The 27,404-nt window shown below is 46.7% G+C and overlaps 1 protein-coding gene and 1 non-coding gene across 4 annotated transcripts in view; both read right to left on the bottom strand.

The window, feature by feature from the left end:
- Positions 1 to 27,049, bottom strand: part of ZCCHC14 (zinc finger CCHC-type containing 14) — a 95,584-nt gene extending 68,535 nt beyond the window's left edge. For 2 of the 3 annotated variants that reach the window (XM_073605722.1, XM_073605724.1), the window contains exons 1-3: positions 26,943 to 27,049; positions 22,039 to 22,693; positions 9,184 to 9,307 (exon numbers count right to left, since the gene is read on the bottom strand). In XM_073605722.1, coding sequence (XP_073461823.1) covers positions 9,184 to 9,307; positions 22,039 to 22,611 — 697 coding nt within the window. In that variant the 5' untranslated portion in view covers positions 22,612 to 22,693; positions 26,943 to 27,049. The remainder of the gene's footprint in view (positions 1 to 9,183; positions 9,308 to 22,038; positions 22,694 to 26,942) is intronic. The other variant, XM_073605723.1, reaches the window with a different exon arrangement.
- On the bottom strand, positions 8,442 to 8,570 carry LOC141113107 (small nucleolar RNA SNORA35). The gene has a single exon (XR_012236734.1). It is a non-coding gene; the product is annotated as a small nucleolar RNA SNORA35 (small nucleolar RNA).
- Positions 27,050 to 27,404: the final 355 nt, after the last annotated feature.

Below are 27,404 nucleotides of genomic sequence, written 5' to 3'. Positions count from 1 at the left end.
GCTCAATGTACCCATATCATGAACGACCGGTGGCCCCTGTGCACCTTAGGGGCCAGATCACCGACGGTGTAACTTCCCCTTACAGAAATAGAGAACAGACATGATGGATTATAGTGGTACCAGAGAAGAACTTTTTACACCAATTAATTAAAAATACATTTCTTATAAACAAAGTTTATACATAGAAAAAAAACACATAAAAACATGCAATTCAATCTGAGGTTCAATGCAATAGTCACAAAAAGTACCACAGAGAAGGTTGACGCGTTTCACTTATTAGCTTTTTCAGAAAAGATTACTCAGTGATTAGTAACATCAGAACCTCATAATAGAAACACAAGATAGCTTCACCTACTCCACCTCTAAGGAATCGATATGCCCATGTCAAAAAGAGGGGGGAATCAATAGATGAACCGATGCAGGATTGCTGGTACACTGTAGCCCCTCTGCTGTAGAATATATAATGGCTCAGTATAGTTGGCCGACAGGGTTCCAACCCCAAAGAGATAATATATAAGGCACCTGAACGCAGTTGTCAAAAAGAAACAACTCATCTGCCACAAGAGACGTCCCACATAGATCCAAAATCGATGTTACTAATCACTGAGTAATCGGTTCTGAAGAAGCTAATAAGTGAAACGCGTCAACCTTCTCTGTGATACTTTTTGTAACTATTGTATTGAACCTCAGATTGAATTGGATGTTTTTATGTGTTTTTTTCTATGTATAAACTTTGTTATAATAAATGTATTTTTAATTAATTGGTGTAAAAAGTTCCTGTCTGGAACCACTATAATCCATCCTGTCGGTTATCTATTTCTGTAAAGTCTAGTAAGGATGAGGTACCCCCATAGCCTTAATGTTCAGTTTTCCATTCAGGTGTAACTTCCCCATCGTACCTTGACTGACAAGGCTAGGAGACTCATGTCCCACCCATATTGACATCATTCCTTGAGTGAAAGACCAGGAGACTCCTGATCTATCCCATCCACCATGACATCATAGCTTGTCTGGCAGGCCAGGAGACTCCTGATCCGTCCCACCCACCATGACGTTATACCTCAACCGACAGGCCAGGAGAGTACTGATGTGATCTGTCTCACCCACCTTGACATCATACCTGACTGACAGGGCAGAAGACTCCAGATCTGTCCCACCCACCATAACATCATAACTTGACTGACCAGACCAGGAGATCCCAGATCTGTCCCACCCACCAATGACATTATACCTTGACTGACCAGGCCCAGAGACTCCAGATCTGCCCCTCCCATCATGACACCAAATCTTGAATGACAGGCCAGGAGGCTGCTGATCTTTCTCCCCCACCATGACATCATACCTTGACTGACCAGGCCCAGAAACCCCTGATCTGACTCACCCACCATGACATCATACCTTGACTGCCAGTCCAGGAGGTTCCTGATCTGTATCGCCCACCATGATGTCATAGCTTGACTGACAAGGCTGGGAGACTCATGTCCCACCTACCATTACCTTATAGCTTGACTGCCAGGCCAAGAGATTACTGATCTGCCCCACCCATCACAACATCATACCTTGACTGACAAGCCAGGATACTGTATATCGAAACTGAAATCTGCAGTAAACCATAACAATGGCCATCAAAATTCCCTTCACTTCAAGTGGCTGGTAGGACGATGGACCCAAAACAGGAAAAAGGAGACTTAACCCCTCTGCTGCCAGAGCTGTTAGCATTTTTTTGCAAAAAAAAAAAAAATGCAGATTTTAGACCTACATGGTATCAATGGTTTACCAAGCCAACGCTTTCATAAAAAAAAAAAAAAAAAAAAAATATAATAATAATTTTAGTGCACACAAGCGCAATATATTACCCAATTTAAAAGATGAGGTTACGCCAAGTAAAGAGATAACCAACATGTCAAGCTTTAAAATTGCGTGTGTTGAACTCTTATTTTTTTATTTGTTAATATTGTCTTGTCACTTGACAAGTGTCATATTTGTACTACGTCGATAATGAAATAAAAATAATTTTCAAAAAGAAATTGCGTGTGTCCATGAAACGGCAACAAATGCTGGTACGCTAAATTTTCCAAAGGGGACGCTCTACAGGTCATCAGTTTGGAGTAAACCATGAATAACAGACCTAGAACGATCGCATCTCACTCTGGTTGCATGTGGCGATATGTAATATGTGTAGTGCAAGCAATGCAACCATTTTTGTACGTAGGTGCCTCCGCCCGATGTGTTTACATTCATGCGTCCAAGTCCAAACAAACCAATCAGGCCGGGGGGGGGGGGGGGAGGGTAAGCTCCAGATAGATTTCAGCATGTGTTCGCGCTCAGCGCTGCGTTTCCTGTTTAGATTGTACGGTTCGGATCTGCAGCCTGGAAAAACAAACCGCGCAGTATACGGCTGTGCGGCCACAAACGCCGATTCAGCGTAATCCTGGGAAAAAAAAACTCGCCAAAAAGGAAGCCGCGTAAATGAGTAAAAATAAACAATTTTCCAGCAAACGCCGGGCGCACGCTCGCTCATCCAGGAAAAGTTAAATCTCACCACTCAGAGGAATGACCCCCTCAAAGTGAGCTCTGGAGTGCAGGGCATTATGGGAAGCGGATAAAAAAAATGTGACTTTAAAATACATTTAAAGAGGAACTCCGCTCAAATATTAACCCAGCTGTGTTTGCAGTCACGTAGTGATGGATTAATATAAAGCCTGAAATACCTTTCCTGGAGAAAATCCTGCTTATAGATCCCTCCAGTGCTGCTTACTTAACCTACAGCGCAGGCATTTTGTCATGTGATCTCTATCGGAGTATGAGATTGGCTGATAATCGCCTTCAGCTGCGATCATGTGACCACACGCCTAGGCTTAAAGCAAATCCCTTTATAGTGTGTACTTGTCTCAGTCCAGAGCACTAACATCTGCTGCTGCATTCCTCTGCATGAATCACTTCTGACAAGTTTTCCTGACACCAAGAGAAAAAAGGTAACAGGGGAGGGAGCTCCAGCACACAGCCTGTGTTTGACAGCCTCAGCTCTGTTCCTGTGTGCAGTGAGGAGGAGGGGTGTGTCCCTTCCCTCCAATCAGCTGTCAGAGCTCTCCTCAATGATCTCTGCAATTGTAACTTCAGCTCTCTGCCCCCTTAATTCTGACAGCTCAGACAAGCTTTAAAAATTCTGGAACAAAGAGAAGACTGCAGATAAACAGGTACAACTTGTGTAGGAGGATTTGATAGATCTCTGGGTATCACCTGAGGCCAGTCACTTCACTGGAAGGGTTTACAACAAGTTTAGGTGAGCAGCAATGAGTCTGGATCAGCACTTTCTGCAGGAAAAGTTTAAGTGGGTGTAAATCCAAAAGTTTTCTTTAGTTTTGGATGGAGTGGGAAAGGGTTAGAGCCCCTGTCAGGTTTTTATTGCTGTCCGTGTCCCCGCTTTGGGAATTTATCCTCCCAATTTGCCTTGCGGATCATTGTCTCTGCTACAGAAAGTAAGGGAAACTCAACATTTTACAGCTGTCACCACAACAGGAAGTGAGAGAATTCTGCCAATGGGGACACCAATTCTGTTGACAACGAATCACGGGTTATAAAATAATGTAATGAAAATTAAAAGGTTTTTTTTTTTTATTTTATTAGAATGTTGATAAGGGGGGAGTGGGGGAACCAAGGAAGATAAAATATAAGTAGAATAATCGCCGGCATTTCCTTTCAAAAATGTAAAAAAAAAAAAAAAAAAAAAAAAAAAAAAAAAAAGGTTTTCGCTTTTCATGCTCTAAGTATTTCCGCAGTATTTGCGTGGAGGTCACTTCACTGCTTTATGAATGAGTATTCAATGACTAGGTAGGTGCTGGTTTTGCCCCCCTTCTCCTCTCTCGGTCACCCCGCACACTCTGCCGGCTCAGCAGTCTCGGGGTCAGCGAAGTGTTAACGTATCCATGCCGGGGATTAAGAGAGCAGCGTACAGACGGCAGCTGTCAGTGTGGCATACCTTCACTGGGGGATGTAATCCGCCATAACACACCATGTAATGAGATCGGATGATGGGACGCGCATTCTACAGGAAAGTAATCCGCGCGGCCTCGAACGCAGTCGGGGAATTCATACATGGCCGACCTTAAAGCTGAGGCGTTCCCTTTCCATAAATTCAACGCTGCTTCTGTACAATCTTCATTTCACCGAGATTCAAACAAAGTAACAGGTTCTCTTGACAGTCTAGGTTCTCTGCTACAGGCACTTCCCTTCCCCCGCTCTGTGTAAGCTCCATGTCAGAGCTTGCACGCAACTGAGGACATCTCTTCTCATGTGACCATGACCTAGCCTGGCGACTGGCCGCTCAGGTGGTGAGCACTGCATTGTGGGAGGAAAGGGGAGAAGGTCACATCATACTCCATACCCAGAAATACTGAATATCTCACCGGGTTCCAGCTGGCAAATGGGAATGGTAAGGTAAGTACTGGAGGGGGCAGGGGCCATCAGATGAACTTGCGTATTCTCTTAGAATGGGCAAAGCGACAGGTCTACTTTAAAGCTGAACTCCAAGAATTAGACAAAATCTACCCTTTCAGTGCACCCCCCTCCCACCAAACGATAAGGTAAGTACCGGAGGGGGCAGGTGCCATCAGGTGAACCTACTTATTCCCTTAGAATAGGCAAAGTGACAGGTCTACTTTAAAGCTGAACTTCGGGAATTAGAAAAAACTACTCTTACGGTGCAACCCCCTAACACCACCACCAGCAAGTAATACTCCCTTCACCTGAATCTAACCTGGTATCAGCTTTCTGCAGGCCCTGTACAGCAGAGCTCAGGACTGGGAGAGGGAGGAGAGCACAAAGGAGCCAATAGGTACATGTGCTGAAGCATGCTGATAGGAAGAGAGAGCACAGCGACAGAGAGATGAGCCCATAAGTCTGCCGCTTCTCCTTTCACTGTCCAATCACAGGCCACGGGCGGGTCCAGGATGACCTGCGCTTAGAGAAAGTGGGTTGAATGATGCTGGCCATCAGACTGAGGGAATCTGAGGACAGAAAAAAAAAAAAAAAAAAAAGTAGTGTGGGGGTAATCTCTAGAAAAGAGAGACCCCATATGTGTATATAGCTTTAGTTTGGGGAACAGCTTTGTAGACCAATAGGGAGGAGACTCAAGGGGCAGGAGGGGGTGGAGTTCATTCATCTGTCTATAATTTTGGCCATGTCCGCAATAAGTTTCAATTACAAAGTCCGGTCATACAATGACAATGTCATAATTTTTCTAAAACTTTATTGTTCTGGATGTGCACACTGGACGCTGGACCTGTGACCCTCAACTGACGCATTTCACCCTAGAGATGGGGCTTCCGATGCACACATTTAGCATTCAGAATAATAAAAGTGGACGGGCTCTATCCTGCCTGTACCCACCCTCCTTGGACACGGGGCATGCTTTCCTATCGTAATAAGTCTACATGAAGACTGGAACAGATAACCTTTTAGGAGTCAATTCACTAAGAGTTAAATAACGCTGAAAAAATGTGATAAAATAACACATGCGGAAACAAATGTGCAATTCACAAAGAATTGTGCGATAAAGTTTCAATGATGTGGTAATTACCGCATATTTTCATTTGGTAATTTATCTCACTGAGCTGGTTGCTAAGGTGCGGGCCGAGAAGCCACCCGCCACGTCCTAAACAACGGATGACTCATTTATTTTTTAATAATGGATTTGTCAAAAACTGTGTGTGTGTTTTTATTTCTTTTTGGTGAATGAGTAAGGGTACAATGTTGAGGGCATGTGGCCTGGTATGGTTCCTCCCTTTCCTGACCTGCCGGGCTGGATGTTCCGATAAGGGTCTGGTATGGCTTTTGGGGTGGACCCCACGTGGTTTTTTTTTTTTTTAATTGCCGACATGTTTTCTTTACATTCAGCTGTCAGCAGGGCATCTACTGCCTCTGTACTATGTGGGTCGCTGGCGGACATCGAACTACGCCGATTCGCGCAGGAGAGCTGACCTGCCGCTGTATAACGACGGCGGTTGGTCGTCAAGTGGTTAAGGACGTGGCGGCTGGCTCCCCCAGCCTGCTTTTTAACAACCATTTAAATGCGATAAAGTACCGCATGAAAATATCGCCCGCTACTGGAGGTGGGACCATACCGCATGCGATACCGCCAGCAAAACCCTGGTAATAAATATTGCGTGGTTTTTTTCTCTCTGTTCTATTTGTACATTGAACTTAACGGGGTTGTAAACCCTTGTGTTTTTTTCTGCATTAAGGTGAAAAAACTTCTTCTAGTATTGGCTCCCGCTGCTGCCAATCAAATCCAATGACGCAGGACCAGGGGGTGGGGCCGAGTCCGGCATTCTATACAGTAGATGGAAATGCTGGACTCGGGCAAGGTAACCCTCCAGGAGAGCGCTTCTCCTTGGGGGTTATACGATGTGGGGAGGAGCTACTAGAGCCGCCGGGGGACCCCAGAAGAGGAAGATCGGGGCCACACTGTGCAAAATGAACTGCACAGTGGAGGTAAGTATGACATGTTTGTTATTTAAAACATGAAGCTTTACAGTCACTTTAAGAGCTTACCACGTTTTTTTTTTTGCAATATTTACGGGCCCATTTTTTTGGTAAATACCATATAAAAAAAAAAAATTACTGCATGCAGTAATTTATGCAAATGAGTCACGTGACTGTGGTAAACGTTAGCGAATTGACACCATAGTCTGAATTCGGGACTATCTTCCCACAATGCCCTCCTTAGCAGAAATCAGTCTAAGGTCCTGCATCATGAATCAGCTGCACAATACTGTCAAGTCCAACATGTTTCAGGTACTAGGGGCTAGGAATTATTTAGTTAGCAAAATTTTCTGGGAAGACAGATGGATGGCGTTTGTTAGCTGGGCAAGAAACAGCAGGCAGGTCCTGGCAATACAACCAATGCACAGATGTCTACCTGTATTTACCCCACCACATGTGACCCCCCCCATTATCCTAAAAAAAAAAAAAAAATCTCCCAAATGGAAACATGAGATTTTACAATTCCAGAAATGCAAAGTACAGCACAGGTAAGATAATAGGATCTCCTCATCTCTTGGGGATGGTGGGCTGCTCCTGGGGCAATACAGACTACATCATAAACCTCCATAAAACAAGTCTGCACAGATCTCGGGAATAATACATCTGATGTTTTGTGTCACCTTCCTCCCCGATGATCACAGATCAATCAAATCTGGCTGAACGCTGCAGAATGCGAACAATGCAGGATTGAGATGGCCCACAAGACATTTGGTCTTAGCCAGGGCTGGGCTGAGGGGACGGCCTTGGGTGCTTTAGTAGGCTGGGGAAGGGGGAGGAGGGAGGGGGAGGACAAAAGTAGCAGAACCGGCAAACTATGCAGCTGAATAGTTCACAGCTCATGAGAAGGTGACACTTTTCCGCACGTGCGGGTCTCCCTTCATTAACTGCTCATTACAACATCCACAGCATTTCGACGGGAATGGTATGGCTGTTCGTTCTGCAATGAAATCACACCACCCTGTTGTCACCCATGGACAGTGTAGTTCTAGCCACTTGAAGGCCAGGCATAGTCTTAAAAAGGCATACTTTTGTTTAAAAGCTGAAATCTGTATTCTTTAATAATATATATATATATATATATATATATATATATATATAAATAATTTTTTTTTTTTTTTTCGTAGGGACCCTAGAGAACAAAATGGCGGTCGTTGCAATATTTTATGTCATGCAGTATTTGTGCAGCGGTCTTTCAAATGCAATTGTTTTGGGGGGAAAGATACACTTTCATGAATTTTAATGCAAAAAAACACTGTAGAGAACCCTTTTTTTTTTGTAAATTATAAAAAAAGATGATCTTATGCCGAGTAAAAAGATACCCAACATGTCATGCTTTAAAATTGCATATGCACATGGAATGGCGACAAAGAAATTTTAAAAAAATCTGCATAGGTGACACTTTAAAATTTTCTACAGGTTACCTGTTTTGAGTTACATGAGGAGGTCTAGCACTAGAATCATTGCTCTCGCTCTAACATTCACGGCGATACCTCACATGTGTGGTTTAAATATCGTTTACATATGCTTGCGAGACTTACTTATGCGTTCACTTCTGTGTGCAAGCACGGAGGAAAGAGGCGCTCTAAATTTTTATTTTTTTCTTATTTATTTTACTTTTTTTTCTTCATTTTTTTCTTTTATTTGAGAATCCTTGTATAAAATATTACAGAAATGTCATTAAGGACAAAAAAAACAAAATTGAAAATATAGGCACACACACCACTATCAGAGATCGTCTGGGACATCACTTCATTAGCTGACCACGATGGAGCCGAGTGCAACAATGAAACCCCCCCATAGGTGTGTGACGTTTAGAGAGACACAATGGATGGGTGCAGCATGTCAGACTCCAGTCACATGGCCGCCAATGTCTCTACAGCATGAACCAATCAGGGTTTAGGTGTTCCCAGCTATCGGAAGGGTCGGCCCACAGCAGAGTCCGGCCTTTCTGCAAGAAGGGGATTTTTCTGGCACTGGAATGAGACCCCAGAGTCAGAGGAAGACCAAGGAGACACTTGACAGTGCGGATTATTTTACTTTTTATTTTTACACCATCCCTTTATTTTTTATCACTTTCATTCCTACGACAAGGAATGTAAACATCCCTTGCAATAGAAATAAAGATGACAGATTCTCTTTATTGAAATATCTCCCATTTACCTTTAAAAGCAAAAGATTAAAAAAATAAAAAAACTTTTTTTTTTTTTTTTTTTTTAAACAAAAAAGGATTTACTATGGCCTGGCAACCAAAAGTGACGTCATGACGTCGCTCTGGTCCTCCAAGGGCATAGGCCTCACTCTTCTCCATACCCGTCTACAGCCAGTGTCAGATCGCTCCCGTGCTTCACCCTTACCACACACTATAGAATCTGACAACATTGTTTGAGATTTTTGTTCGGTGCACAGGAAGTCGGGAGCTCTCCGGATTTCTGGCAGGACTACGAGGTATTGTTCTGTACTTGCAATATTATTTTAAAAGTATAAAACATGGGAGCATTTTTTTCCTTTTTCCCCCCCAGACATAAATTTTAACATGTGACTTTTCAGGACAGGTTTATTTTTTTCAGATTCTGTAGGTTACAGGTTGCCGCAGAGTTCAGAAAACCCCAGAATAATACAGCCAACAGACATCGCGCTCACCTTTGGAGTGCTTTCCAGAAGGCCTCATAGGTAACGAATCTTCTATGGAATGTGCTGATGTATGTAGTGCATTTGCTAAACTGTTACCGATGCTGCTAGCCAGGGTCTCTGTCCGCGGAGCCAGCTGTGGAAGACACGACACAATGTAACGCACACACACTGCAGCTCTACACACACAAAGAAACAATACAAAAGTAACAAAGCTAGCACACCAAAATAGCATTTAGAACAGGGGCGTATCATGAAATAAGTGGGCCCGTGTACAAGATCAAAAGTGGGCCCTAGGCATCGATAAAGAAATAAATGCGGCATGCATAGCGCACTGTGGGGAAAGGTAGGTGTGATTTAAATTGTGAACAGTTGGATGTGTCAGTAGTTTTTTTTATTTTATTTTCTATTATTTTTTACAATTTGAATTTTTAAGTTTTTATTAAATTACATTTTTTAATAACTTTTTTCACAGTGCTTCTGGGGGGCAGTGGACAGTGTCAGTAGACAAGTGGGTGGTGTCAGTAGAGAAGTGGGCGGTGTCAGAGAAGTGGGCGGTGTCAGTAGACAAGTGGACGGTGTCAGTAGACAAGTGGGCGGTGTCAGTAGACAAGTGGGCGGTGTCAGTAGACAAGTGGGCGGTGTCAGTAGACAAGTGGGCGGTGTCAGTAGACAAGTGGACAGTGTCAGTAGACAAGTGGACAGTGTCAGTAGACAAGTGGACAGTGTCAGTAGAGAAGTGGACGGTGTCAGTAGAGAAGTGGACGGTGTCAGTAGAGAAGTGGACAGTGTCAGTAGAGAAGTGGATGGTGTCGGTAGTTTTTTTATTTTTACTAATTCTTTTCACAATGCTTTTTGGGGGGAGAGGGGTTAGTGGACAGTGTCGGTAGGGCAGTGGATGGTGTCAGCAGTTTATTTATTTATTATTTTTTTAATTTTTCACAATGCTTTTCTTTTATTTTATGAGGGAGGGGGGTGAACAGTGTCAGTATTTATTTATTTTTTTTATATATTTTTTTACAATTTTGTTTATTATTACCCCTGATATCTCCCCATTGAGACAGAGATAGGGAAAGAAGGACAGATTTCCTAGTCCCTTTCTCTGCAACCTCCTTAGCTGCACTGAAGAAAAATGAAGCGGAGACAGAGGCTCCTGTTCAATCATAAACTGAAGCATAGTAAACACAGTGAACAATGCATCACTGACTGTTCATTCTCAAAAGGAAGGGGCCGGTAAATTACATATTTACCGGCCTTTTCCGCTGCTCTCCATCCTGACAGTTCCCTGCAACAGTCAGCGGGAGAGGAGAGGAGGGAAGCCGGAAGCGCTGTGGGGATGCAGGGGGGGGGGGGCCAGCGGAAGACACACATGGGGGCGGAGGAGGAAACAGGGGGGTTGGAGGACAGTCGGGGATGATCAGTGCAACGATGGGGGCAGTTACAGGCACTGATCTCCCTGTATAGCTTTCAATAAAGCAGCTGACAGCCATGGGAGAGAGAGGAAGAGAAGCTCCTCCCTCTCCACTTCTCATCCTCTTATTCCTGCGGCTGTCAGCTTCTTCTCTGAAAGCTATACAGGGAGATCTGGGACTGTAACTGCCCCAACCACCGCATCAATCATTCACGACTGTCAACAAAGGAAGGATCATCCATGGGTGCAGTGTGGGTCGGAGCACAGAGGGCCCCCCTCCCCTTCAGGGCCCGTTTTCAGTGAACACCCTGCACCCATGGATGATACACCACCGATTTAGAGGTTTATATTTCACACAATATACAGTAAAACAAGCAACTACACAGTCATGTCAAAAAGTTTGTATACCCCATGAACATTGAGGACTTTTTCAACATATATGAACTGGAAAACATTTGATCTTTATTAAAACACTAGCCGTCCACCGGCCATTTAGAAATGGTCAGGAACATAAATGGTTAAAACAAGCTCCTGTTTATTCAGTACAGTGAAGGTGGTGCTTCCCCCCTGTTATGGCTCCCAGGCTCTCCCACTGCTCCATTGTGAATTGCCCATTTCAAAATCCCCAATGGGATGGAAATCAGGGCTTTGAACTGGGCATTCCAAAACCATCTATTTCTTCTTTTGGAGCAATTGTTGGTGGATTTTTCAATGTACTTCAAATCATTATGCTGAATTTCCAATTCAACCTCAACTTTTAGATATACATTATGTCCTCACATTCTCATCAAGCACACCTTGATAGGATGCAGAATGCAAGGTGAGCTATGACTGTGAGCTGCCCAGACCCAGAAGCAGCAAAGCAACCCCAAAACCATATTTCCACCACCATGCTTCCCAGTTGGTTCTGAAATAGTGCTTTGGTTCTCTACAAACAAGTCTCTTGTTATTGTGACCCAACAACCCTATCTTTAATGGATCGGTCTTTAGCACAATGTTATGGAAGGTCTGGTCTTATAATATATATTTAATGGTAAACTGTAATCTTGCTGTAATGTGCTTTTGGACAGCAAAGGCTTATTTTATTAAAAGACCTCCTGTGGCGGTTGAATTGGTACTATCGTTAAATGTAGATGCATACACTTTGACCTCAACTGTTGCAAGAGTTGCTCTAACACCCCAAAATGAAATTTTGGGGTTCTTGGAGACTGCTTTTAGCATCAAGCGGTCAGCTCTTGGGTTGAACTTGCTGGGCTGGCAGTCGTTTGAAATCTATTGGTTCTATTTGGTGTTCTTTTTAATCCTTTACCAGACTCGTAGGCATCCACATCTGAGGACATTACAGAGCTCTACTGATCATGGCATGGACACCACACGTCAATAGAAATAGGAACACAAGACCCTACATGTGTTGAGGTTTACCTGGGATACTCCCTAAGGAATGTCTAAGCATTGGCACAATATTCTGGAACATCAGATTTTAATTTGATTGATTTGATGTGGTGGAAAATGTAGAAGAGCATTTCAATCCTGCATATGAAGTGGGCTAGCCCCAAAATCAGGGACTATTGGCAACAGTATATTACTGTCATAGGAGTCATTGTATGCATAACGCTGGCGGATGACCTGTCCATTTTTCTTTTGGGTTTGATGGACAGTCTGGAGCTACCAAAAACCAAACTCCGCTTTTCAAGCCCCCCCAAAAAAAAAAAAAAAAAAAGATTCTCATACTGGACGCTGTCAGGCCCTTCTACTTTCTCACAACTGAAATTAATGGTTGATTTGGTTATTCCTCTGTATAAACTCACCTATCTTGGACCCAAGTTGGTCCAGCTGGCTGACCTGTGATTTGTTGCATTGCTTCCTTCCTGAATTGTCGTCTCTCCCCCATCAGAGGGGTCTTTAGTATGATATTGTATGCTCCTGTACAAAGCCTTATACCTCTATACAGCAAGGGAAAAATATATTTGATCCCCTGCTGATTTTGTACCTTTGCCCACTGACAAAAAAAATTATCAGTCTATAATTTTAATGATAGGTCTATTTTAACAGTGAGACAAAATGTCAACAGAAATATCCAGAAAAACACATATCCAAAAAAGTTATAAATTGATTTGCATTTTAATGAGTGAAATAAGTATTTGACGCCTTCGCAAAACATGAGTTGGTACTTGGTGGCAAAACCCTTGTTGGCAATCACAGAGGTCAGGCGTTTTTTGCAGTTGGCCACCAAGTTTGCACACATCTCAGGAGGGATTTTGTCCCACTCCTCTTTGCAGATCCTCTTCAAGTCATTAAGGTTTTGAGGCTGATGTTTGGTAACTTGAACCTTCAGCTCCCTCCACATATTTTCTATGGGATTAAGGTCTGGAGACTGGCTAGGCCACTCCAGGACCACAATGTGCTTTTTCTTGAGCCACTCCTTTGTTGCCTTGGCTGTGTGTTTTGGATCATTGTCATGCTGGAAGACCGACCCATGACCCATTTTCAATGCCCTGGCTGAGGGAAGGAGGTTCTCACCCAAGATTTGATGGTACATGGCCCCGTCCATCGTCTCTTTGATGCGGTAAAGTTGTCCTGTCCCCTTAGCAAAAAAACACATCCAAAGCATGTTTCCACCTTTATGTTTGACAGTGGGGATGGCGTTCTTGGGGTCATAGGTAGCATTCCTCCTCCTCCAAACACGGCGAGTTGAGTTGATGCCAAAAAGCTTGATTTTGGTCTCATCTCAACACTTTCACCCAGTTCTCCTCTGAATCATTCAGATGTTTATTAACTTCAGACAGGCCTGTACATGTGCTTTCATGAGCAGGAGGACCTTGCGGGCGCTGCAGGATTTCAGTCCTTCACGGCGTAGCGTGTTACCAATTGTTTTCTTGGTGACTATGGTCCCAGCTGCCTTGAGATCATTGACAAGCTTCTCCCATGTAGTTCTGGGCTGATTCCTCACCATTCTCATGATCATTGAAACTCCACAAAGTGAGATCTTGCATGGAGCCCCAGATCAAGGGAGATTGACAGTTATTTTGTGTATGTCACCCTCTTAGGCTCGATTCACACAGGGGCAACACGACTTCAACGCGACTTTGCAACGCGACTTCAACCCGACTTCAACACGACTTGTGGATCCGACTTTCAATGAACGGGGATCCGACTTGGATCCCCGCCACTGTGTTTGGTATGAATCTTTAGGGGGAACTCCGCGCCAAATTTTAAATAAAAATTCGGCATGGGTTCCCCCCCAGGGGCATACCAGGCCCTTGGGTCCGGTATGGATCTTGAGGGGAACCTCCCTACGCCGAAAGGACGGCGTGGGGGGTTTCCCCAATCCATACCAGACCCTTATCCGAGCACGCAGCCCGGCCGGACAGGAATGGGGGTGGGGACGAGCGAGCGCCCCCCCCCTCCTGAACCGTACCAGGCCGCATGCCCTCAACATGGGGGGTTGGTGCCTTGGGGGAGGGGGGCGCGCTGCGGCCCCCCCCACCCCAAAGCACCTTGTCCCCATGTTGATGAGGACAAGGGCCTCTTCCCGACAACCCTGGCCGTTGGTTGTCGGGGTCTGCGGGCGGGGGGCTTATCGGAATCTGGGAGCCCCCTTTAATAAGGGGGCCCCCAGATCCCGGCCCCCCACCCTATGTGAATGAGTATGGGGTACATGGTACCCCTACCCATTCACCTAGGGGAAAAAAGCGTCAATAAAACAAACAGTACACAGGTTTTTTAAAATAATTTATTAGGCAGCTCCGGGATCTTCTTCCGACTTCGGGGGTCCTCTTCCGACTTCGGGGGTCTCTCCGCCGTCTCCTCCCGGTGTCCGCATCTTCTGCCGGCTCCTCCGCTATCTTCTGCAGCTCAATTGCTAGCGGTGGTCCGGACTTCTGCCTTCTTCTTTTCTTCCAGAGATGTTGACACGACGCTCTCTCCAGCTGGAATGGTCTCTGAACGCTCCGCAACGGACTTATATAGGCGGTGACCCCGCCCCCTTATGAGGTCACTGTCCCAGGGCATGCTGGGGCTGTGCCGTCATAAGGGGGCGTGGTCATCACCCGGTGACCACGCCTCCTAAAACGTCACAGACCCAGCATGCCCAGGGACTGTGACGGCATAAGGGGGCGGGGTCACCGCCTATATAAGTCCCTTGCAGAGCGCACAGAAACCATTCTGGCTGGGGAGAGCGTCGTGTCAACATCTCTGGAAGAGAAGAGGGAAGAAGATGATCCAGAGGTCCGGACCACCGCTGGCAAAAGAGCGCCAGAAGATGCGGACACCGGGAGAAGACGCCGGAGAGACCCCCGGAGTCGGAAGAAGATCCCGGAGCTGCCTAATAAATTATTTTAAATACCTGTGTACTGTGTTTTTTATTGACGCTTTTTTCCCTAGGTGAATGGGTAGGGGTACCATGTACCCCATACCTATTCACATAGGGTGGGGGGCCGGGATCTGGGGGCCCCCTTATTAAAGGGGGCTCCCAGATTCCGATAAGCCCCCCCCCCGCAGACCCCGACAACCAACGGCCAGGGTTGTCGGGAAGAGGCCCTTGTCCTCATCAACATGGGGACAAGGTGCTTTGGGGTGGGGGGGGCCGCAGCGCGCCCCCCTCCCCCAAGGCACCAAACCCCCCATGTTGAGGGCATGCGGCCTGGTACGGTTCGGGGGGGGGGGCGCTCGCTCGTCCCCACCCCCATTCCTGTCCGGCCGGGCTGCGTGCTCGGATAAGGGTCTGGTATGGATTGGGGGGGACCCCCCACGCCGTTTTTTCGGCGTAGGGGGTTCTCCTCAAGGTCCATACCAGACCCAAGGGCCTGGTATGCCCCTGGAGGGGGAACCCATGCCGGATTTTTATTTAAAATTTGGCGCGGAGTTCCCCTCAAGATCATCTGAGCACAAGTCGCATGCCGAAGTCGGATCATGCGAGACGGCGATCCGACTTCAATGATAGTCAATAGGCTGAAGTCGGATCAAAGTCGGATCCAAGTAGTACAGGGAGTACGCTCTGAAGTCGGAGCGACTTCAGTAGTGTCTATTAAGACGCTCCCATGCACTGTAATGTGAATCTCTTTCTGGGGCGACTTGGGGCGACTTGAGGGCTTACAAGTCGGATCCCAAGTCGCGGTAGTGTGAACCGAGCCTTACTAAGCTGCTTGGCGATGGTCTTGTAGCCCATTCCAGTCTTGTGTACGTCTACAATCTTGTCTCTGACCTCCTTGGACAGCTCTTTGGTCTTGGTGGAGAGATTGGAATCTGATTGATTGCTTCTGTGGACAGGTGTCTTTTATACAGGAAACAAGCTGAGATTAGGAGCACTCCCTTTAAGAGTGTGCTCCTAATCTCAGCTCATTACCTGTATAGAAGACACTCTGGAGCCAGAAATCTTGCTAACTGATAGGGGATCAAATACTTATTTCACTCATGAAAATGCAAATCAATTTACAACTTTTTTGAAATGTGTTTTTTTGGATATTTTTGTTATTCTGTCTCCCACTGTTAAAATAAACCCACCATTAAAATCATAGACTGATCATTTCTTTGTCAGTGGGCCAATGTACAAAATCAGCAGGGGATCAAATACTTTTTTTTTCTCCTCGCTGTATGTCTAATGTCTGAGCTTGTTATGTGTAAAGAATATGGTATTGCTCTTTGTATGACCATGTCTAAATTATCTCTGTATGCCATTATATGATCCTTCAAATGGATGTATCTGCTCTGTATCCACTATCTGTGAAGTTGGAAAAACTCAATAAAACTCTACTGTCAAGAAAAAGAAAATGTAAGAGTGCATTAACTTTTTCCACATGACAGATCTACATTTTTGTTAACTTAGATCAGTGGTCTCTAAACTACGGACCGTAGGCCAAATTACGGCCCCTTGCATGATTGCATCCAGCCCAAAGCTACGGTTGGGTTCTCCCATCTTTGCCGACTTTCTACAAGTCAGTTGGTTGAATGCTGCCGGCATTCTAACACCCGATGACATGCTTGCCCCAGTATGAAAATGGAACTTCCTCCGTTCATGCCTGCTCCACCTGCCGTCTCCCACCCTACCGCTATGCTGTCCAAAGCCATGCTGTAAGCAAGGTAAGGGCAGACCACTGATAGAGAATCGAATATAAGGCTTTAATATAAGTTGGGTTCTGATGTGGGGGGGGGGGGGGGGGGACTTCTAAGGTGGACCCTAATATAAGGGGGGTTATGATGGAAACCTAGATGTAAGGAGGGCTTTCTAAGGTGGACCCAACTACCCAACTACAATGGAAACCATGATGAGCACCCAGATGTAAGGGGGGGCCCTAATGTGGGGGGCTCTGGTGGGGACCCAGATGGAAGGAGGGGCTCCGGTGGGGAACCAGATGGAAGGAGGGGCTCCGGTGGGGAACCAGATGGAAGGAGGGGCTCCGGTGGGGAACCAGATGGAAGGAGGGGCTCCAGTGGGGAACCAGATGGAAGGAGGGGCTCCGGTGGGGAACCAGATGGAAGGAGGGGCTCCGGTGGGGAACCAGATGGAAGGAGGGGCTCCGGTGGGGAACCAGATGGAAGGAGGGGCTCCGGTGGGGACCCTGATGTGAGGGGACTCTGGTGGAGAACCTGATGTAAGAGGGCTCTGGTGGGGACCCTGATGTAAGGGGAGACTCCTAAGGAGGACTCTAATGTAAAGGGGGGCTCTGGTGGGGACCCTGATGTAAGGTAGGCTTTCATGGGGACTCGGATATAAGAGGGCTTCTAAAGCTGACTCTGATGGTGACCCTAATGTAAGTGAGGACTTCTAAAACTGATCCAGATTAAAGGGGGGGCTCTGATGGGGACCCTGATGTAAGGCGGGCTTTGCTTTATTTTAATTAAATTCTTCCCCTTTTCTGAATCATATGCTGATTAAAAAGGAGATTCATGTAATATGTAATCATTCATTGATTCATAAAACGTTTCTTTTTCTGCCCACAAATAAGAGTAAAATATACAATGTGACCCTCATACTGATATGGAGACCTCTGGTTTAGTTTTTTTATGATTTTATGTGACATTTGTCGTGGGGGGGGGGGGAAATCACCTTTACCTGTACGGACTGTCTGAATGAAGATCTAATATTTGCCTGTTCAAACATGTCGAAAAAGTCAACAATTTCCATGGGGTGTACTGAGCCAATGAGCTGTCCCAGAACATACATGATGGAGGCTGCTGGCCTATGATCCGGATACAACAGCTGTCATACGCAGGATTCCGGGCTGTGGTTACCTGTCCAGCTCGGGGCGATTGCTATGTATAGTAAGCCGAGTCTGACTGCCAAATGACTGGCATTTCAGCTTCCAACATTCAGCCGCACTGAACGATGATAAGTCTCTTCTTTCACCAAGGTCATGTGGGCTACACCACTGACCGCGATAATTAATCTGCACGGCATGCTGGGTGTCACACACTGCCCCAAATGAATGGGGAGTGCAATTAATGGCAGGATAGTAAAATTCTCATTTATTTTAAAATTAAAGAGGCGCTCCAGGCTCCTCCCTGAAATAAAAAAATAAATTTCTGTAGCTGCTGACTTTTAATATAAAGGACACTGACCTGTCCAGGGATCCAGCGCTGCCTTCACCCGAGCCGACTCTTCAATCAGCTTCGGGTGCAGGCAATGGCATCTTAAGTAAGGGAAACTGGCAGTGGAGCCTTGCGACTTGTGAATGGTCCCCGTAGTCTTCTGGGGCTTGTGATGGAAGAAGGGGAGGCCGAGTTTCCAGCTTCGATCACTGCGGTGCATCTGACCAAAAGTGGGAGCAGGTACATGCAGAAGACGCAAACAAGCGAAACGTCCTCTTTTGGGTGAAGTTCCACTTTAATTACTTACAAATTCATTATTACGATTCCTTTATACTCATTTTGTTTTGGATTCTTGTACCTTGTGCAGAGTTGGCTGATAGTACAAAGTCAATGCGTTTGAATGTAATTATTTACAAATGGCAATTTTCAACCACAATCACCAAAACAGGCTGAGATAGCCTGCCACCACCAGAAGCTTTCAACAAAAGGTTGGCAACCTTGCTGAGTGTAAAGCCTGCATTAGGGTCTCGGCCCAGTATCTGAATCCAACTCGGTATTAACTCCTTGCAGTCCCCTGTACAGCAGAGCTCAAACTGGGAAAGAGAGAAGATCATGATATATGAACAAAGCATATCCCTCTATACTGTGTACTTGTCACAATTAGAGGAGAAGTCCAGCCTGAGCTCGTTTGGCTGGACTTCTCCTCTGGATCACAGGAGTGCAATTCATTTTGCACTCCTGTGACCCGGTTTCAGCAGACAGCGGTCTGAAGTCCGCTCTCCGCTGACGTCACCAAGTTCAGTCCAGGCACGGTGTCATCCCGACTTCCGAAGTCTCGATCCGCCAGGTGCCTGGACTGATGGCAGTCTCAGCCTCTCAGCGAGCCGCCACCCTCCACAGCTCAGCGGTCCAATGAGTGTAGAGGATCTGAGAAGGAGAGCTGCTGACTGACAGTCAGCAGCTCTCCTCTTGGGGAGCCGAGAGAACCAGTGCAGAGACGGTGGGGGACAAATGCTGCATCCACCTAGGGGTAAGTATGAATAGGGGAAAAAAAACTCAAACCCATACTTCTCCTTTAAGAGCACTGAGTGTCATTTCTGTCTGCAGCTTCATTCCTCTACTATCAGCATGAATCACTTCTAACAAATTTTCCTGACACCAAGAAAAAAAAGGTGACAGATGAGGGATCTCCAACTAAATGACAGCCTCAGCTCTGTTCCTGTGTGCTGTGTGAAGGGGGGAGGTGTGTCTTCCGTCCAATCAGCTCTTAGAGCTCTCCTCACTGAGCTCCGCAGAGTGTAACTTCAGCTCTCCGCCCCCTTTTTTTACTGAACTCTCAGACAAGCTTTATAAATTCAGCACTTTGAACAGATGTAGAGATGAGAAGACTGCAGATACAACTTATATAGGAGGATTTGTTTCAGTTCTGTGTATCACCTGATGATAGTTCAGTCACTAGGTATACAGTATGTAAGGGTTTACTATAACTTTAATGATGCTGGGGGGAAATCTCTAGACTAATGTCGTGCAGGGAGCTTGCTGATAGGAGGAGAAAACAGCGTGACAGAGACCTCATCAGTCCCCTGCTTCTCCTTTTATTGTCCAATCACAAGGTGGGGGTGAGAAGGGCACATATATGACCTGGTATCAGTTTCTTACAGTGTCTGTACAGCAGAGCTTAGACTGGTGGAGAGAGAAGCAGCACAAACCAATTAGCTGTACTGTAGTACATGGAGCATGCGGATAGGAGGAGAAAGCAGGGTGACCGAGATTAGTTTATTACTGTACTGCCTTCTCCTTCACAGGGCGGGGGTGGGCAGAGGACCTGTATATGTTACTGAACTGTAGTAGAGAAAGATTAGGTCCCCTTCCCTGTCAGACAGGGCTGTGCAAATCTTGGAACTGGATGGACAGAATAACAAATCCACTGGCAGGTAAAATAGGGGTTAGAACCTCTGATGATAATATTACTATTGTGTGTGCCCTCCTACCCCGATGAGGACTTCACCTCTAATTGTGTCACAGGGACAGGAAGCAGGGAACAACTTCTCCAGTGGGGTCACACACATACATTTTTTTTAATATGAATTTAATGGCAGTATAATGCACCCCATCAGAAAACTCTCAAAGGCAGACAACAGTGCAATTTTTTTTCCTTTCTTACAAGATTGGAAACAACTTCTGATTTTTCCTGTAACTGACGAAATAATTGCCTAGCCCTAAAACAGCAATACCCTCACTGGCCACCAGGGCGCTACTGCGGACAACCATGGCAAGAGGTGTAGATGCCTTTCAGATGGGCTATAGAACCAAAAGCCGTGGCAGGCAGGCCGATAATGGGCTCTGATGCTCCACTGGGGTACCTCTGATTCACCAGTTAAAATATTTAGTAAGTAGAACAAATATGTACATTTTAATTAAATTAAAAGTGTAATTGAGACTGAAAATATATATATATATATATATATATATATATATATATATATATATATATATATATATATATATATATATATATATAATATAAATTTATGTGACACTGGTAATAAATGGGAAGAGGGGTTTGAATTACCTAGGGCACCATGACCCACCATGGCAGGCATACTAAAGCCAGGCAGCAACAAAACGGCGTTGGCTCTCTTGTCAGAAGTGGCAGTAGAATATACAAGCTAGTAAATGGAGGACTACTAGGGGCTAAAGTCTTGCCAGCTGGGCACTAGTACAGAGCATTGACTGTACAGCGCCCCATCAGTATGGAAGCTGGTCAGGAGCGCTCATGCCATAACACAAAGGAATCATTTAGGACAACCAGAGAAATCCGTACATGAAGAGCATTTGGGGCAATCTGCGTTTTTTAGAGGCTTCATGTCATATAGTAAATTAGGTGCACTAGGGCAATAAGCCAGGAGAGGTTATGCCAAGCTGTAAAGTCAGGTCGCTGGGACAGTCACATAAGTTGGGAGATCTCACGCCAAGCAGCAAGTCAAGGCCAGCTGGGCAACCTGGAGCCAAAACGTCTCATATCATGCAGAGGATCAGGGCACAGGGGCATTTAAGAATCAGAATCTTCCATACCATGCTGACAAGGGGGGCACCAGGGCAAAAAGGAGTTAGAATCTCTCATACCATGCTGACAATGGGGGCAAAAAAGGAGTTGGAATCTCCCATACTATGCAGGTGCACAGGGGCAATCAGGAGTCTAAATCTTCCATACTATGACGATGATGGGGGCACTAGGGACAAATCGGGAATCAGAATGTCCCATATCATGCAGGGGATCTGGCCACGAAGGGCATTCAGGAACCAGAATGTCCAAAAGCATGCAGACAATAGGAGTCAGAATATCCCATACCATGCAGGGGACCAAGACACAGGGGCATTCAGGAGTCAGGATCTCCCATACTAGGAAGATGATGAGGGGGGACAATCAGAAGTGAGAATCCCCCACACCTTGGAGAGAATAGGGGGGAACCAGGTAATCAGGAATCAGAATATGGCAAGGAGTCTGAATGTCCCATACCATGCAGGAGATCAAGGCATAAGGGATGTTCAGGAATCAGAATATCTCATACCAATGCAGATGAAGGGGGGGGGGCTGGGACAACCAAGAGGCAGAATGTCCCATAGTATGTAAGCCATGGGGGGCACAGGAGCAACTAGAAGCCAAAACATGCAAACTATGGGGTCACAGGGACAATAAGGAGTCAGAATATCATGGGGGGCATCAGGGCAATCAGGACTCTGAATCTTATGAACCATGCAGACAGTGGGGGGCACAGGGACAATCAGGAGTCAGAATTTCCCATACCAGGCTGGCCATGGTGGGCACAAGGACAATCAAGAGTCAGAATGTCCCAAACCATGCAGATGATGGGTGCATAAGAGTCACTAAAACCGTACAGTAAATCAGGGACACCAGGAGATCTTACCTTGGGGCAGGTGGAGGAGCCCTTGCTGCTGGTGACAGTGGTGGTGGCGGGGGTGGGCACGCTGTGCCCAGTGGCCCCGTGCCTGCCCTGGAGGTGTGCCAGCTCCTTCCTCAGTAGCTGCTTCTGGTGGAAGCTGAAGGCTGGGTGGTTGGTGGCCATGGTGAAGAGCAGCAGGAACTCATCCCCAGTTCGTCCATCATTCAGTTGCAGGCCCAGGTTGTTGATGATGGAATCCATGTGGGTAAGGGTCCGGCACAGCACCCCTGCCGCCTCCCGGTTCTCCGAGGTCAGCAGGGCCAGCGACACCAGCAGCTTGCTGCGGACGACCTCGTCACCCAGGTTGGTGAGAGCGGCTAGATCCGCCGAGTTGTTTGCTTTGATCTCTGAGTCACGCAATGAGTGGTAGTCCTTACGGGCCAGATCCTCCAGACAGGAGCCCAGGAAGCGCAGCTCCAGTGGTAGGCACAGGTCCAGCAAGCCGCATAGGAACTCAATCCGCTGCCAGGAGCTGAGCTCGGAGAACCAGCGGTACACTGTGTCCCTCTGCACGGGGCAGCGAGCTTTTTCCACCATGGTGACACGCCAGATCTGATCCTCCTCCGTGTAGGGGGTCACCGCCGCTGCTGCATCCCAGGAGACTCAATCATCGCACCTACTGGAACACAACACACACTGTTACAATGTAACACTGCAGAAGAATGGCTGTCACCCCCCCCCATTCCCCATCATTATCTCAACACAACCTGGACAAAAGGCCCCCATCCCATCATTTACCTTACACAGCCCAAAGAAGGGGGTGACACCCCATCTTTATCCAAATAGCACCCAAGAGAAAGGTTGACACTCAATAATTTATCGAACTTTACCTGGAAGGGGCTGACACCCCACCATTTACCTGACACAGCCCAGAGGAGGGGGTACCAGCCCACTGTTATCTCAACACTACCCAAGGGAAGGCCTAACACCCCGTTTTTTATCATACACCCAACATTTACCCTGCACAGCCTAGAGGAGGGGGTGACACCCCATCATTATCCCAACACCACCCAGGGAAAGGCCGGACATTCCATCATATCTTGTACACTGCCAGGTTGGGAAAGGCTGACACCCCATTTACTCTTCACAGCCGGGGGGGGGGGGGGGGGGGTCACCAAATCTTATCTCAATACTCCTTGTAGGAAAAGTTGTTACCCCATCATTTATTGTAGACTGCTGGGCAAAGGGAGGACTGACACCCCTCCATTGTTCCGTTACCCAAGGTAAAGCTGAGACCCCATCAATTAGAACCCACAGGAGGGGGCACCCCATTGTTATATCAGCCCAAAGAGAAGACCTGATACCCCACCATTTACCCTACACTGTTTAAAGGAGGGAAATGACACCCCATTATCTCGACACCAACCCAGGGAGGAGCGGACCCCCCTCCATTACCCTCTAGCACCAGGAAAGAATATTCTACTAATGGATAAAGGCTCACAATAACCTTTTATGATCCATTACCTGAGATCTATACTCTAAATGATGAACAATATGTAATGATTAAATAATGTCTGTCTGCCTGAGGCCTCCATGACAGATCTGTCCTTCCATTCATCTTTATCATAGGAATCACATTTACATCCCTGAGATGGTGGACTTTGTTCCGTGAAACGTGTTGGAAGATAATCAGTCTATGCAGATAATCTGAAATATGATTATAGATCTCATACATATCGTCCTTTTGAACTCCTCTGAGGAGTTATGAACGAGATAAAATATGCTGGTAGTGATTTCCCCCTTCATTCTTATTAAATCCCCTCCTAGACCACTGTTCCCAGAGGTAGTGTCCCCAATTAAACATTTCACCTCCATTTCTGTTCTGGTGACAACTCAACATTTGGGATTTTCACATTTAATAATAATGGTCACCAGGAAATATAGAGAGGACGACTACACCCCCCCCCTCCCCCCCCAACAGAGACACAGATGGCAATAAAAACCTGACAGGTGGTCTAATCTTTCCACACCCCGTCCAGACAATCTAAGTATACCTAAAGGCAAAATGTTTTCTTTTAATTGTGGATAGAGTGGAGAGGGATTAGAGCTCCTGTTGGGTTTTTATTGCTGTCTATGCCCCCCATTAGGGAGATTCGCCCTCTCAATTTGTTAAATTTCTTGTTATAGAGTGAAAGAATATCCTAGATTTTGGGTAACCCCCAGTACAGGAAGTGAGGGGAAATCTTCCGATTGGGGACACTAGTTCTGGTGGCAACCAACCACTTTGAAAAGATTTCCTCTCACTTCCTGTTGTGACAATGGGACAGGAAGTAAAGGAAAATCTCCCCAATGGGACACAAAGGGCAAAAAAACTGACAGGGGTTATAACCCTCCCTTACTCTATCCAAAATGAAAACAAAAAAAAAGTTCTGCTTTAAAATCAGAGCTGATTGACCTCCTCCCCCATGTGACAGCGGCCAGGAAGGAGGGGAGGTGGTCACGTGATCCCCATAGTGGGAAGTACAGGATCTACGTATAGTAAGAGCGCAGTGAGGATATCTATAGGAGGAGAGGGAGGAGGGTGGGGTTTATAAGAAAACCTGTCACTTCACTCACTGACAGCTGTCATAGAACACAGGGGCGGAGCTCCATAATAAAATTAAATACAAAACTCGCCACAGGAGGACCCAGTGGGCTCCCCAATAACTGACCATTAACTATGAAGATCATCCATTGAGGTCCATACAAAACACAGAAGAAAACTAAAAGGCCCAAACAGGCGATAAGAAAATTGGAAGTAAAATTTTATCTGACAAACAATCGGTCGATTATCTGATTGTTAGTATAGTGCCTGCGACAGCCGATTCCGACTTTTCGGATAACAAAACCTAAAGGTGCAGACTATAAGATTTCTAACGTATGTGAACACAATGTCCGCTTTTCGTTTAATTAGCACAGGTTTCGTCCTAAAGAGCAAGACTAAGCAAGCTCAGAAACAAAAGAATACATTACAAAACCATTCAAAATATTACATCACATCCGTCGTTGTTTTCTGTCGTGTGAGAATTTTCGTAAGTTGAGTAACCTCTTCACTTTCTATACGAGACCAGCAACAAAAAACTGAGGATTATTTGTCCGATAATCTCGTCGTGTGTCACACAATTCCTGTAGTGCTGCAGAAGACGGTCAGAGACTGCAGACATACTACAGGAGACGGTCAGAGACTGCAGACATACTACAGGAGACGGTCAGAGACTGCAGACATACTACAGGAGACGGTCAGAGACTGCAGACATACTACAGGAGACGGTCAGAGACTGCAGACATACTACAGGAGACGGTCAGAGACTGCAGACATACTACAAGAGACGGTCAGAGACTGCAGACATACTACAAGAGACGGTCAGAGACTGCAGACATACTACAAGAGACGGTCAGAGACTGCAGACATACTACAGGAGACGGTCAGAGACTGCAGACATAATACAGGAGACGGTCAGAGACTGCAGACATAATACAGGAGACGGTCAGAGACTGCAGACATACTACAGGAGACGGTCAGAGACTGCAGACATACTACAGGAGACGGTCAGAGACTGCAGACATACTACAGGAGACGGTCAGAGACTGCAGACATACTACAGGAGACGGTCAGAGACTGCAGACATACTACAGGAGACGGTCAGAGACTGCAGACATACTACAGGAGACGGTCAGAGACTGCAGACATACTACAGGAGACGGTCAGAGACTGCAGACATACTACAGGAGACGGTCAGAGACTGCAGACATATTACAGGAGACGGTCAGAGACTGCAGACATAATACAGGAGATGGTCAGAGACTGCATACATAATACAGGAGATGGTCAGAGACTGCAGACATAATAAAGGAGATGGTCAGAGACTGTAGGTCTCCAGGGCCTACAGCCATACAACAGATCACATGATCAGACTGATCCAATAACACTACACAATGGTAATATGCAGATTGCACCCTCCCAGCCAATCAGATCTCAGCTCACCCATGCCAGATTGTTTATAAACACTGGTGGAGTAGGCGGGATACAATGTATCCAATGTCCGGACATTCCAATGTATCTACAGAGGAAAGGTTACAATGTATCTGATGACAGTCAGCTGGGGAGGCTCCTCCCCTCTGATGTCACTGAGACAGGAAGTGATGGGAAATCCAACAAGTTACTGTTGTCACCAGAACAGGAAGAGAGGGAAATCCTCCCACGGGGACACCTGTTTTGGTCCAGGACAGGAATTGAAGGGGATCTCTCCACCAGAAAACACAAATAGTAATAAATGTAAGCCTTGAAGAGGTGATATTGCGACCCAGTCTGCCCCCCGTATCGGCTTCCCCATCCCCCCCGTGACACAGTACAATCTGATCGCAGCTCACCAAATACCCGCGACACGTCCGGAGACGTCACATCTGGCCGCGTCCTCGGCCACACATCGTACAATCATTCGTCTTTTATGCCAATCGTTCTGAACAGGCCCCGATCGTCCAATCGAATTGCAGCATGTGGGGACAGCTGTACGGCACGACCTTGTTTACACCTCAGAACCGATCTCCGGATGCGATTACGGTCTCCCAGCTAGAAATCGCCAACGGCAGTGGCGATCCAACCTCGGCGGTCGTTGCCATGGACGATCGCATGGATTGGCAGCCATGGCGGTCCCCCAGTGTGGTTTGGCCCATCGACAAGGACAGGCTTAACTACAACTCCCAGCATGCCATGCTCAGGCAGTGAACCTCCGACCGGGCGCCGGTGACAGCGGACACCCTATGTGGTCCGGCCCAGCGGAGAGCACAGGGTTAACTACAACTACCAGCATGCCTTGGGCGGGCACTCCCAGGACCCCGCCCCCTCCCGCTTACACACACACACCCCCCATGCACAGGCCGGTACACACCGGGAAGGATCCGTCCGCCGCCTCTCCGTTTTCTGCTCTCTTCGGGAACCGTTACCAGCGAACGCCTCGCGCTGGCACCACGTCCCGCCCTCCTCCCTGCGCGCCATTGGCCGGCCGCGCTCGCCGTCCCGCCCCCTGCGCGCAGGACGTGGCTGCCGTTGGCTGCCGGCCGTGTCAATCTCCCGGCGCCAGCGCTGGCGTGTGCCTGTCAATCAGCAAGAGAAGAAGGAGGCGTGGCCAAAGCCTCCTCCCTTGAGTGGCGGTCCTGTGGGCGGGTCCTCGGAAGGAGGAGAGCAGCCTGATTGGCCAGTCACGTGACAGTAAGGGGGGGGACAAGCAAAGAGGACCTGTCTTAAAGTGACAGTTTGCATTTCCAGCATTCCAGGAAAGAAACTGTTTTTTTGAAACCAGTAAATCGGTGGGTTTAGTTCCGCTTTATGATTTACTGCTGTTCAGGGGCTT

Source organism: Aquarana catesbeiana, linkage group LG11 (assembly GCF_042186555.1).
Source record: "Aquarana catesbeiana isolate 2022-GZ linkage group LG11, ASM4218655v1, whole genome shotgun sequence".
NCBI lineage: Eukaryota > Metazoa > Chordata > Amphibia > Anura > Ranidae > Aquarana > Aquarana catesbeiana.
This window is presented reverse-complemented; position numbering and strand designations above follow the sequence as displayed.